At 37.2% G+C, this 15,053-nt stretch overlaps 1 protein-coding gene across 2 annotated transcripts in view; it reads right to left on the minus strand.

The window, feature by feature from the left end:
- Positions 1-7: 7 nt before the first annotated feature.
- The window catches only part of opn7b (opsin 7, group member b), a 79,419-nt gene continuing 64,373 nt past the window's right edge, over positions 8-15,053 (minus strand). For both annotated transcript variants that reach the window (XM_006796323.3, XM_006796322.3), the window contains 5 exons: positions 11,732-11,819; positions 11,482-11,644; positions 10,118-10,245; positions 3,940-4,274; positions 8-3,835 (listed from right to left, as the gene is read on the minus strand). In XM_006796323.3, coding sequence (XP_006796386.1) covers positions 3,335-3,835; positions 3,940-4,274; positions 10,118-10,245; positions 11,482-11,644; positions 11,732-11,819 — 1,215 coding nt within the window. In that variant the 3' untranslated portion in view covers positions 8-3,334. The remainder of the gene's footprint in view (positions 3,836-3,939; positions 4,275-10,117; positions 10,246-11,481; positions 11,645-11,731; positions 11,820-15,053) is intronic.

Genomic DNA, 15,053 nt, shown 5'->3' on the forward strand with positions numbered 1-15,053 from the left:
TTCAGAAAGAATTCTGCTAATATTTTAAAAATTCCTAGATTTTGAAATAGTTAATAAGTTTGGCAGTGTCTTTTGGGACAATTTTATTAAAGCTGCTTAAAATAAATTGGACTTCCCCCTCCTTTTCTTTCCTGGCTCGTCCAAGGTTATACAGTTTACTGCCTGTGCACAGTGCCAGAGCAAGTGAGGTAATACTGTGCAGCTGCTGTTTTCAGCATCGTCCACATTTGAATAATATTGTGTGCGGCTGTGCATATTCATTTTCATATTCAATAGACCTCAACACAAAGTTTTACACGCACAACACCAAAAAGAGAAGTACATAATTCTGCTGAATCTCCCACGTATCAGTGTTCTAGCCTCAGCAAACTGAGCAGTGCTAATGTCAGCCTGAACACAACTTAAGTTCACAACTGAGAAATAAGCCTTGAGCTAACAAGCGTCTAAGCCCAGGGCTAAGTGTCTTGTGAAAAGCCCATGTGGAGTATTATAGTTCAGGTGGTATTAGTAATTTTGAATCCATTTCTCCATAAACGGTCCTGACTGAGGCTAGAGGAGTTATTGTAGCAAACAGCAGAATGCACCACATGTGCTGACCTGGTTGTTTTGCATGACTTTAAGCTAATTATGCCATGCCAAACTGAACGTGAAAGCAGAAAATCTAAAATGCTTTTGTAGTTTTTGTGTGTGTGTGTGCGCTTGTGTGTAAACTGCACAGAACTGCAGTCTTCGGTCTCAGCCTTTCTGTAAGAAAGGAATTGTGGTATCAAAGTCATGCCAGTTAATCACAAGTTGCACTCCAGCACATCTAATTAATTTTGCCCATGGCAGGTCGTTTTGTACTTTTGAGTTGATGGCCTATGCTGTCGGGAGGGAGGGGGTATAAAATTGCTTGTTGGACAAACATTTCAGTTAACCTCATCCATCCTCACTATGCTTTTTTTTTTTTTTTTTTTAAATTAAAATAATGTTGATAGGTGCTGAGGCAAAGCCTTGTGTCTCTCACATTAAAAACAAGCAAAAGAAGTACTAAAGGCAAGCGTTCTATCCACAGGCAGGCTTTTTTCTCCCATTTTGTTAACATGGCTCTGATTAAAAGATCGCTCAGTTTTATTACAATTTTGGGTCTTAGTCTCATAGGTTTGGTGCTCAGTGAAGCCAGTAATAATAACACACTAACCTGTTTATTTGCGGAAATTTGGAACAGGACAGCATTTTTTTAGTACCCTAATTAAAGCCTCTTTCCAAGCCTAAGGCAACCAAAGTTAATGAAAAAGTTTGTTTTCCTAAAGTGCTTGTTTTAAACCAAATAACCATCTCACTTTTTCCTTGGCTAGTTGGGCTTCATTGTAGAGATGCTTCTGTGACATGAAAAAAATCCTAACCCAAAATATGAAAAAGAAGCTTCTAAGTTCTAAATGCTGCAGGTGGTTTTTTTTTTTTCATTTTATTTATTTATTTTTTCTTCTTCCTTTTGAAAAGAATGAAAATATGACCCAGCTCTGCCGCCAAAGGCAACCTTATAATCCCAGGCTCGGAATTCAAGATAAATAAATCATCAATCAGCCTTTTAATGAGTCTTTTCCACAGTTAATGTCATAAAAGATACTAATTCATTTGTAGCAGAAATTCTGCACAAAGAAATTTCTTTTTGCTCTTTCAAACTGGTCTTCAGAATCTGCTAAAACCACCCAAAGAGAATCACTGACAGAGTTCAATGTAGTTCTGATCACAAACAGGTAGTGTCCATAAGTATTTGGACAGTGTTTTCTTTTTTTTTTTTGGCAATTTTGCCTCTGCACACCATCACGGTGAGTTTTAAATCAGACAAGAAGTTTAACAAAAGTAACTGCAATAACCTAAAGTTTAAGTTCATAAATTACAGTCATTTTTATTGTATTGTATTTTATTTTATTTTATTTTTTTCAATTTTATATGTCCCTCAATTTTAGAGGCTCAAATGTAACTGGACGATTTACTGTCAAAAGGTTTCATGCCCAGATGAGACCTGTTCCATCGTTACTCTACGACAAATTAAAACTGATGAAAGAATTGGAGTTAATTGCTGAACATGCTTTTTGGTAGCTGTTCACTCTAAATGTTGATATTTTCATTGTGCATTAGGCTAAAAAGTCATAGAAAATCTATCAGAGAGATAGTCTAAGGAGCTTGGAAAGGAAGTGGCTGAACTTCTTTAAGTTTTGTGAAGATGTTGCATGAAGACTTTTCACCTCTTCAGTTCTGAAGTTCAGAACTGAAGAAGCATCTTGGATGACAGGTGAAAGACCTTCACAAAGAAGTCCAGTTGCTTTCTTTCCAATCTCCTTTGACTACCATGACCTGGATTACTGAGAACATACACGGACATATCAGAAAAAACATTAGGACCGGTGAAATCAACAACCTGGTGACGTCCATGTTCTAGATTTCAGGCAATGATTGACTGCAACGTATTTTCATCGAAGTATTGAAAACAATAAAATTATGTTAGTTAGTCCAATTACTTTTGAGTCACTGAAAAAGGGCTTACTATAAAAAATGGCTGAAATGCCTAAACAGCTGACACTCTCCACTCCATCAAGATCTTCTTGCCTGGACAGAGGTGACTAGGAAAAATGGAAATAGAAGACAACATCTCCTCCCTGCAGATATACCTTCTGGACAAAAAGGTGGTTCACCAAGCCAAATCTTTCCCTAAGTGCTTTGTATTAACACCCAAAGTGTCTGCTTTAACTATAGGAGTAGAGGTTTTGATTTCTCCTCGACAATGAGGTGAAAGCACTCTTTTCATTTTAGATACAACAACAAAGACAACAACAACAATAACAATAACCCTGTGGTCCTTCAATTTGAGGCATACATAAATACATAATATTTAAATACAGTGCTCGTAATAAACAGATAAAATGTGGTTCAGGGAGTAGGAAGTTTCATCGTCAGTTCCTCCCTCCAAGTCCAGGGTAAAATGACTTGCATGGTGACTCTTCAGTCTTGGTTTACACTTGAACTGATCAGATAGTTGCTGACACTTGTTAATTTGACCTGATAAAATGCTGATGCACACACCAGTGAAATGTTTGGCTTGCTTATCCTCCTGTATTGGCTTTTAACCACTTTTTTTTTTTGGCAGTATCACATATTTGAGGCATGAAAGTAGTTTTAAACTTTTTTTTTTCTTTTAAATCAGTCTTACCATTTTTGTTTGTTTGTTTGTTTGATTGCATTTTCACTTTCCCCCCAACTTGCACTTACTGTTATTTGGGGTTCATTCGTGCCACTTTTTGCTTCATACTTCATTTTTACAGTGACTTGTTGTCTAGTTCCACTTGTTCCTCTAGAGAAAGTCACTCTGCATCTCATTGGAGAGCTGGCTGACAGCCACTTCACTGTGTACGGATCCTTGAAGAATCCTGGCGGTTTGCTGAGGACTGTAGTCTATACAATTTTCTCTATTGCCGGTGTCTGTTTCTGGGCAAGGACAGTGTCTGCAGGTCCTGTGGTTCTCTGGTAACCCATTGGATAACCTTGTAGAGTTGCATTCTTCTTTGTGATGGGACTGCCTGCAAATTCCCTTCTCTGCAGAGCCACCCTGGCACAAACATCCACAGAGTCTCCTTCTGCAATTCGCCACATCTCGACACAAGGACTTGCGAAAATTGGGCTTGAAAGCCAGGTAGACGATAGGGTTGTAAAGGGTGGAGGACTTGGCAAAGATAGCTGCCACAGCAAAAGCTATAGGTGGTACAGTTGTTGAGTTACCAAACGCTGCCCACATGGACACAATAGCATATGGACTCCATGCTGTCAGGAAACCGATGCAAACTGCCACTGAAAGCTAAAAATAGACACAACACAGCAAATAACATGCAATGCAAACATGAATTCATGAAGGAAATAATATTTAGTATAAGTCATTTGAAAAGAAAATAATGCACGTACCTTAACGATAAGCGTTTGTGCATTGGTGATCTTGTTCTGTGGGGACATATGCTGCTGCACAGCCTGGTGTGAGCCACGGACAGTCAGCAGGATGAATGTGTAGGAAAGAAAAATTATAGTGCAGGGCAAAATATAGCAGAAGAAGAAGAGACAGACGATGTAGCTCATAGCTGCAGAATTATAGTTCGGCGCATGCCAGTTGATGCAGCATGCTGTACCATAAGGCTCAGGCCCGTACTCTCCCCAGCCCGACAGGGGACCGACAGCAAAGACTCCAGCGTAGCACCAGATGCCTGCAACCAGCAGGCATGCATGGACATATGAAAACTTGTTACCTAAAGAAGAGTGTAAGAAGGCAGAGGGAGGACAAGAGAAAAGAGTTTTAGAATTGATTATCAACAGATAAGGACATAAAGAAGATATAGTAGGCTCCATTTAAGATACACTGTGATTTATTAACATACTACAAGTAGTACTGCACTTATCCAGCAAATAAGGGGCTCAGAAAAAAATGCCAAAACAACCCTGGCAACTAGTGATGTGCGATACCACTGATTTCCTTGGGTGGTATCGGCGATACTGATCCGATGCCGATACTTTGTACAAAAACTTATTTTATTTATTGTATCTCAAATTATAGCTTCATAATGATTACGGGACATCAAACTACTTGTTCTTATCGCTTAATAATGCAGAATTATCATATAGAAATAAAAAAAACTGAAGTTGTGCCTATTTGAAAATTTTGCCTGCAGCACTAAAGGACTCCGTGAGAGACGTCTGTCTCGCCCTAGCAGCACCTGTCCCTCTCCTCCTCTTCAGTTCGCCTCAACATACACTCGTCATATTCTGTGATATGATTTACTGTGAGGTGTTTGACGAGGTTAGTGGTGTTGCCACAACACCTCACTGTCTTGCCACATGTATCGCAAACCACGTCTCGGCTGTTTGTGGAGGTAAAATACATCCACGCATGACTCCATTTACTCTCAGCCATTGTTGTGAGTGCGCACGCCAAGGGGCTGCGACACATTTATACAGCCGTATTTCGCACATGACTATGAAAGGCGAAACAGGAAGGAAGTAGTTCCTTCAAAAGTAGACAATTATATCGTTTCCACTGTGTTCCTGTTAAAGATAAACTACAAATTTACCCTAAATTACTAAAATATCGATATTTTAATATGAGAATCGATTCTAGAACATAAATGACTGGTATCGGAGGAATCGATATTTTAGTATCGATTCGCACATCACTACTGGCAACACTCTTCTAAAGTTGATTTAAGGGGTAATAATTGAAGATGAGAACAGAGGAAACCTTACTCATGACACCACACAGCCCCTTCAGCAGGATGCCAGCCCGTTTTTATGGTTCAAGCTGATGGTGGGGGAGGTCATTTTGCCCCAAGGCACTCACTCAACTGTGTCAGCAATTACAGTTGGCTTTTATCTGATTTTGGCCACCCCTTTCCCAATCAGAACTCCAGCTATCCACGTGGCACATCAAGGAAATATTATTTCTAAGAAAGTCCACAACTCTCCCTTTTATAGTCTGGAAGCTATTAGAAAAATTCTTACATAAAGTAGCGTGAGGCCAAGGATTTCTGAGGCGCAAATATGTTGGAGGCTTGCTCTGATTCAACAAATTACACTTATTCTTGGTCTAACCTTCTGCTAGCAGATGGTATAAGTTGGTGTGAAACTCCAGTAACTGCATGGTTGCAATTATTGTCTGGATCCAAACATCCACATTGTTTTGTTTGTGTGCTTGTTTGACTAGGAGGGCTGTGTAACAGTGTATAAAAGCAAGAAAACAACACATTTGTACAAAGTTTCTTGCAGGAAAAAATATATGACAGTGTAATTATTTGTGCTCATTTGCATTTCAAACACATTTGCTTGTGAAGCTTGTAGTCCCTTGGCTTTTATTCTCTGCATTATAGACTGCGTGCCACTAAAAAACAGACAAGAGGAGCTATTTCATAACACAGCCTTCAATTATAATGTGCCTATTAGCCAAAGTTAGGACAAATCCTGAAATATCTGCATCATATACTGTAAGTGGACACTTTTCATTAGATGTATATAATCTCCACCTGCATCTCATAACTCATCCGGCAGCACTACATTAGTTTTGTGCTGTCTGTGCTCTTTTTTCCATTTGTTTTGATTTTGTTTCTTGAACAGCTTGACCTGCTTTCCTATTATATTATAGTACTAGAACATGCCTGTTAGGCAGGGTTTTACCTAGTGGACTATAAAGATGATTGATGCAGCCCCCAGTTCTGTGATCCCTGCAGTGTGTATGGGCAAGTGTGCAAAGGATATAAATGAGAATATTGCTTAAATCTGGCACTTAATCAGCACACCCATTCATCGAGTGAGAATAGTAATAAGGGTTCAAAATTAAAATTTAATTACAGGTTATCAATTAATTTATGCCTGCATATTCAGTGTTTTTTTAAAATGATGATTTATGAATTATAAATTATGAATTATAGTCAAGTGCTGCTTCGGATTATCAAAGTTTCAAATATTAAAGAAAAGGATGGTTTAATGAAGCACATACAAGTAAATGATAAGTCTTGAAAATTAACCTTTATCAACCATGAGTTCAGTGCTTTTTGGATGTGCTAACAGTGTATTGAAATGTTACACTGACCCAGAATCAGCTATTTGTGCTGGTTTGGCTTAGTCATAGACAACTGTGTAGAACAACAAATTATCAGAGCCCACAAAACGTAACTGTGCTTTTTAACATTTTGTGGAGGAGTGCGGCAGCAGAATTCCCCCAGTTTATAGTGTCCCATAAAACCCTTGGTTTCTATGGATTCAAGAGGAAAGGGCACCATATTACCATCAGATTTGTAGCAGTACAAACGCCAGCATGATGGTGAGAACTACAGAGGTAAAATCCAGGATTAAAAACAAAATGCTAACTGTGAATAATTAATATATATGACACAATGACATTTTAACTGGTTTAAACTATCCAACTACACAAACATGAATGTTGCAATAAATGTTTCTCTTGCCTAATTCTGTTCCTTTTTTTAGAATTTAATTTTAAAACTTTAGCATTTCTAAATCTGGTCATTTTTTCAATAACCAGTCTACTTTTACTCTTTTACTGCTGCTAATTAGCAAATAGCTGAACCCTTTTAGTTGTGACTGGAAAAAATCTCATTATTCTATCTGAACTCAATGGGAATTTTATCTAAAACTCCTAACCTTGAGATTTTTAGACTATGGATGCAAACCCACAAATAAAAGAAGGTGAGTAGAAGTATGATTAGTGAAGCTTCGCATAGCAATAGCACTGAGAGTTTTGAAAGGTTGAAATCAAGGAATCAACACCTTGATTTTTAACCCAGAATAAAGATGTCTTTGTTGATACTGATTTGAAGTGGTAAAAATGCACATGTGAACAACTAACATTTTAAAACACACAGTGAATGACAGGAAACACAAACTTTTATGTATTAAAATTATTTGGATTCATTCAATTCATCTATAGAAGCCTTTCTTGCTGCTAAAGCTGCAGTCATTAGTTGTTTTCGGACAATGACACATTTTGCGTTGTAATTTCTGTCTTTGTACACACCAGAGTGGATGATTAAATAAATTGTGACAAAAGCGCAGACTTTCAGCTTTAATTCAAGGGCTTAACAAAACCATTAAAATAGTACAGCTACTTCTGGCCTTCATAATCTTCAGTGTAACTACCAATATAAACCTTGAGGAAACCCTCTTGTCATCTAGTCATGAAGACATATATTGACTATAGACATATCTTGATTATAAACCTTGACAATGACACGCAAACCACCGTGGAGATGGAAGAGTTTTTCTTAACCATGGAAATAATTCTGTCATCACACACTTTAGTTCTCTTCTGTGGTCTCTCATGCCTTTTGGTTGTCTGATGGTTTATTTAGATTTTTCAACCTATAGATAACCCCTGTCACTTATATCGACAACTCTTGGGATTGTTTATTGAGAATTCCAGTGGAAATATGTCACTAGAATTTTCAATATCAAATTTTCAAATTTAAATTTTCAAATTTTTGGAATAATAAGTTCATGAAATACTTTTTTTAAACCCTCTAAATTAAAGCTGAAAGTTTCAATCACATCTAAAGTGTTAAAATTAAAATGCAATGTGGTCCAAGGAAGGTGAACTGATGAAGCAACAGTGGGGACATTGGTGCCCATCTCTTCTAGGAAAAGAAAATGACTCAGGTTTCAGTACTGTACTATCCTGTAAAAGACCAACACAACTCTGAATTTATTAGTAATCCCTACAAGAATGTAGCTAAGCATGCTGCCAATAAATTGTGAATAACTGTATATTTTTCAAGTATAAGACCTTGTTGGAAAATACATGTTTAAAGATGGGCAACATTTGAAGGCCCAACAAACATCTCCTTCAATAAATATGATGCAGCTGCAAGATGTTATAGCCTTGAAAATTAACATTACTGCAGCATGCCCCCTTACACTGTGTAATGAACTCTTGAGTTGCTGGTGTACTTTGATTAGTTTCTTTTTACAGAATCAAGGATTTTGCCTTCAAGAAGGGGCAACAAACACCATTATTAACAAGGATCAATATGGGCAAAGCCAAACTTCAAAATAATTACTGTCAATAAAAGAATACTCATAATATTTGTAAAGTGCCTAGTTTGTTGGTAAATGTGTACTTTTCCAATTGTGGCTAGAGCTACCATAGAGTGAAAGGAGGAGTGCACCCTGGACAGGTGACCTATTCATTTATTAAACTTGTGTACTGTGTTACAGTACACAGTAGCTGCTTGTACAACATATAATTTCACATCTATATAAGCAAGTTATAGAGTTAGATTATGAGATTAAAAGTGACATTTATGAGAACTGTCAGTGTCAGGAATAATATCACTTTGCATAGTGGCCCTAACAAAATCTTAGGACATGTTGTTAGGGCCACACTATTCATAATTTAAACATATACATATATCACACAGAACCTTTGGGGATGCATGATACAGAACAAGAAAAAAAAACCCTTCTGAAACAGTAACTTGTCTTGGTCTACAGTAGAGACAACCACTCACATTCACACCTATGAGCAATTTAGATTTACCAGTTGACCCCAATAATTGGATGTCTTTGGACTGTGAGAGAAGCCAGAGAGAACCCACACAAGAGAATAAAAAAGCCACAAATGAAACAAATAAAAGGGTTAAAACAAAACCAAAGCTCCAAACTCAAATATCCAAAAGGAGTATAAACAAGAAACTTGCATACTCCACCACCACTCCTCTCAATGCAGACTTTTTCTAGTAACATCCAATAATGCTGCTGCTTTGGCAGCCACTTAAAAAACAACAACAACAACGACAACAATAAAAGAACAAAACAAAACACCTTCTGGGTTTGTTTGTGATGTTATCTGCATCTAACAAAATGATATTACTTGATGCACTGCAATGTGTATGTGTTTGGAGTGTATGTTGTCTCTCTATGCTTTTCTTTCTCTCTTCTTCTCATACTCCCCAATGGCTACAGCAGATAGCTCTCCCTCCCTGAGTCTGGGTCTGCCAGAGGTCTCTTCCTGTTAAAATGAGTTCTTCATTCCCATTGCTGCCAAGTGGCTGCCGGGATAGTTGGATTGTTGGGGGGCCTTGGAATAATACTGTAGAGTCTTTAGTTACAATATAAAGCATCATGAAATAATTATTGTGAAGTGATACTGGAAAGAGGCAGGGACACTTGCATCTTATGCCAACTGCATCCTGAGAACTCCCATACAGAAACAGTTTGACACAGCAAAGTAGTTCATGTGAGTGAGTGAGCATAAGTTTGGTTGTGATTCAAAATGAGTTGTAGAATGAAAAAAATGTTAAATGGAAAACACCTGAAAACTTGCTAAAAGGTTTCTGTAGATCATTCATGGAAAACAACCAATAATGGAATTACATTTCAAGCAAACTCACTGGGATCACACAGAATCTTATTTCACTGGTTTCACAATAACCCTAAACAACCATGTCTTTGATTTTCTTCATTGCCTCAGTCTGGGTCATTCTCGTGGGTCACTAAATTCCTTAGTGTTAAAATAGTGCATTGTTTCACTATTATGATAATAACTTTATGCTGAATTGCAATGTAAAGCATTAAAAACTGGTGTTGTTACCGTAGTTAGGACAGCAGACCTTGAGCCAGCAGACACAGGAGAGCACCGTTAGGTTGGTCAGACTGCACAGGCCAAACAAAACACCACAAAAGGCATACACAGTACAGGTTGTCTTATTAAACAACCACCTGAATGAGAAGAGAAAGAAAACAGAACATGTGTTACTGTGTGATATTAGGTGAGGGTTTGCCTGCAAATTCCCTTTGGTGAATTTCAGTCAATGAGACTGCAGTACATTTTCTGGTCTCCTGAGTCATATTCAAATGTAGCATGCGGTGAAGCACTCTAACCCAATAGTGGTGCATATGACAGCTATCAGCAGCAAATGGTCAGAGAATAAGACAGCAGGCAGACAATCATAGGAAGAGACAGAAGACAGACAAAGGTATTATGTAGGTTGCTTGAACAAAGGAGACATAAATGCTTTCCACATTATCTAAAACATTTTTATCAGTGCAACACAAAGAAAATATTACAAAAATAGGAAACATGTTATTGTCCAAAGCTCAATGACAGTGGAGTTAAAAAGACATTTGCATTGTTTATTGTTTTTTGCACAAATACTACTTAAAATCATACACCTGGAAACTTCACACAGAGTTAAAGTGAAAATGCTGGCTTTTCATCTGCACTACACAGGGCCTTGCTATGCTACTTGTGTCTTTTTCAGCATTTTTTCCAACCTTGAGTAGCATCTGTAGTCATCTTTTCAGGCTGCAGCTGGGCTCAACAACCTTGTAAAGCCTCAGAGGCAAAACTCTGGCCAAAAAGTCAGAAATCACTTACTGCTTCTTCCCAAGGTCTATGCTATGAGCACACAGCAAGAATTACAAGCAAAAAGGATCTCAAAATTAGAATATCAATGTTTTCATAAATGTGGAGGGTTTTTTCAAATTTCAACAGTTTTTTCAAATTGTTGAATATACTGAAGACATTGCTCTGAAAGATTAAAGTGACAATATCAGATATACCATTAATGTGTTGCAAATCTAGCATGATAGTATATTTCCACCTCCATTTTATACAAATGGAAAAACCACAAAAGCCTTTAAAAATGCTTTTATTTGTATTTCATCTGTCCTATCAACAAACAATCAAATATGATAAATTTATGTCTGCAAGCATCTGCTTACAAAACCTTAATTTGTCTTTTAATGCATGTCGTAAACTACTGCTCAGGCTGTTAAAGCCCTAGTTTTCGTCAGCAGCTACAGCCTTGCTTTTCAAACCACTCCTCTAACCTCACTCTTCATCTGTCTTTTTCCTTCTGTCCTTGTCTCTCATGAAGATAAAAATATGAAGATGACATAAAAGAGGACTAGATGAAATTTGAAAAAAATATGAAAACCTGAATTGTCACTCACATGTGTGTGTAGGTTGAAGGTATTGCAAATGGAAACAAGGTTACGGTCATGCTCAGGTCACTGATGGACAGGTTTACCACAAAGAACTCTGCTGGCTTTAAGGAGGACTTCTTTCTATAGGCCACAAACAGCAGGATGCCATTTCCAAGCACCGACAGCACACCTAGGAAACAGAGCAATATAATATAAAGAGCTGAAGAATTTGAGTCCACATTAAAAGGATTGACCTTGGGGGGGATAAATCACTCACCAAAAATGGTGTAGAGAGTTCCCATGATGAAGTCATTGTCTTTTGATATTTTAGACATGAACAGAAATGTTTCGGAGGCATTTCCCATCTAGAACAAAAATGGAAAAACAAACAGGTATAATAAAAAGGAAGAAAAACACAGAGAATATGTGTTTTCACCCTCAGGCATAAAAAAACACAAAGCAAAAAACACAACGGCACAAATATCTGCATTAAAATGTTACATACTGATATCTTTGGAGGATTGAACACAACAACAAAATAGTTCACCCTGATCAACACTGTGTAAATAGGAGGCCATATCAAGCATATTTCATCATTTACATCAGACAGTCATTAAACATATCAGCCACATAAGTAAGAATTCCTTGAAGTTGATGTGTTGGAGGGCAAAAATGGATAAGGATTGTAACTGTGTAACTTGCCCATTGTAACTGAAGTGCTGGCTTGTCCTTTCAGTTCTCCAGATGTCAGCCTGGTCATGCATCCATTGGATGTGCAAAAAAGTTACCCTTGTAACTTATTTTTCTTGCTATACTTCAAGAGACCAAAAGTCTTTTGGTTGCATATTGTGATTCTACTGAAGAATAGGCAAGTGGCTTTAATGCTTCCCCCTGCTTCTTTTTGAAACCTTCAGAAAATTTGTGCAGTCTCATTAAAGACTAGAGCAGAGAAGAGAACAGAAGATGGTGCAGAAATCTGATGCCACCCTTCACTTCATAATCACTCTTATCTTGAAAAGCAGGCAGAGATGTGCATACACAGCATGACCCACTGCCAATACAGTTTTCATTGTGACCAACACAAGTTGCTGAGGTAAGCTTTCTAAAGAAAATTATGGGCGGAGATAAGATGGAAATATATTCATAGCCTTTCTATTTACTCAATTACTTCACCTGTACTGAGGGGCACTGGCAAGTTAAATCACCTGGGGTTAAGAGTTGAGCTGCTTGTGTATAAATCTCTATAACCATTCACACTAGAATTTATCTTCAAAGAGCCAGAGATTTCTTTGTGTGGGTTTTCTAATTCAATTTTATGTGGCCCTTATGTGGCCAAGCATAGCTTGTAAGTAGATACAGTCCTGCTCAAGTTTGTGTGTAAGTGTAAACACTTGCTTTAGTATTTGCATAAGTATTGAGATATGCAATTTCAGTATTTAATTAGATTTTTTTTCTCATAAACTGCTGGATGTAATATGCGACAAGCTGTAGTTACTACATCAGCTGATATGTATACTTTCAAGCCAGCCATGTTTTGTGACAAATGATTTTTCACCTTTTCCCTTTTCATTTGTTTTTTAAGATTAAATAGAAATATGACCTGAAACATCATATTTTAAAGTCCTAAAAGTTAATTGTGAGAACCCAATTAATCAAATTATATGAAACCATTACACTTTTTCATTTACCTAAGAAAAATAATTATACACTTCACGTTTGCAAAGGGCCATAATAAGTGAATCCCAGATTTATCAGTATATTTGGTTAAATTAGAATTAGGTGTTTTCAATGACACTAGTGGCAACTGTTCGTAGGAAACCATTTTTATTTAAGAAAGAAGGATCTAATAAAATTTGATCTTCGCTTCATACCATGATGGAGAAAAAGGAGAAGGCTGGTCACGTAGTTGATAAATACTCCACTTAGACAGGGTATACACATGAAGGAAATTCAAGACTATTGATCTGCTCTTCATGAGCGCTCAAACGCCACTCCAGAAAGAGTTCACAAGGAACTACAAGCCTGTCCCATATTTGCTAATGTTCATGTGTCAATAATTGTGAGAATACTGAGCAACAATAAAGCACTGCGTCCCCAAATAAGCACTTGTGCACATCTGTTTTCTGCTAAAAATGAAATGATAGGCTTTTGGAATAATGTTTTGAGGACTGATGAAACAGTAATAGAACGTATTGTCTTATGTCTGGGGAAAGAAAACCACTGCATTCCCATTTGTGGAAAATGGTAATGGTTTTCAGCCTGGAGCTTGAACACAGAGCAAGTTGGAGCAGGTTATACTGTATGTGGAGCATAGGCTACCATAGTGATATATAGTAAAAAGTGATCTACCTGAAGATACCAGACTAAGGGTCTAACCCTGCCACACACTACAGGCCCATTTTGAAACGGACAGCTGTAACTGAACCTTGACAGACAGTGGGTCGTACAATTTGAAGGTGGAATAGAAGACAATACTAAAATAAAACTAAAAATGGGGAATAAGTATAATTGGGTGGACAGTAGCCAAAAGAGGGATGGTAACCAGAGAGTCAGGGACCAAGCTGAGAATTAAAAAGTTGAGTGATATACAAATTTGTTTTTCAGAGATTCTAAAAAAAAAGAGGCAATCTTTTTTTTGCATGTTTTATAATCAGGTGCAGAGAATGGTGGTTCAATTTTTGTATGATGAGCAGATAGCTGATTACAGTTTTTAGTGATGAAGAAAATGGTCAGCATGCAAACACAGAGGTATAAAGGAACCCAGAGTGAATGTATGCTGACCTCAAGTCCAGTAGCGAGAGCAAGAAGAAAATACTTACCAATGAATAGCATTAATGAATTAATGAAAATAAGTTGATGAACTTCTGGTGCATGAACTTCTTCAAATTAAGATGCATTTTTTTAATATTCATTGAAAACAAAGTGTTTTTTTTCTCTTGATAAGTGAACAATTACATAATATCAATTACTCTTAGCAAAAATAATTGTTAAATTGTTATCATCACTGAACACGTTGCGGTTAAAAAAACAAAACAAAACAAAATTCTGCTTTATAGCTTGTCTTTTTATTCCATTCATGTAATGTGATCCCAAAGCAAAAGTATGGTGCATTTTCAGTCTCCTTGATTGACCTGAAATTTCAGAATCAGTTCAATAATCCACAGAATGCTTAAATCTTCTGCTTCTCATTCTCCTTCATCTCAACCTGACTCAATTTTGACGACTTTTCACCAAGGCAGCACCAAATGGATATCTCATACATGAAAAACAAACAAATGCATATTTATACCCTTTTCCTGTTTCGCGTAAAGCAAAACATCCCAAGACACAGCATTTGAAAATGAATGATGGAATAAATGTGCTCTTGTTGTGCACTCAGACTTTCAGACTACATTTTATGTGCAGTTCTGAGTATTTGCAACAAGCGAAGTGTACATGGGAGCCAAGCCAAACTTCCATTAAGGTTTTTTATGCCTTAATGAATAAACACTGAATATTCAGCATTCAGAAATTTGTATTCAGACTTCATACCATGGCTGGACTATCAGCAAGTTGATTCTAAATGTTTGCAAATGATAAAAAAAATACTCTACACATCA

Source organism: Neolamprologus brichardi, chromosome 20, assembly GCF_056152115.1.
Source record: "Neolamprologus brichardi isolate AB-2024 chromosome 20, ASM5615211v1, whole genome shotgun sequence".
NCBI lineage: Eukaryota > Metazoa > Chordata > Actinopteri > Cichliformes > Cichlidae > Neolamprologus > Neolamprologus brichardi.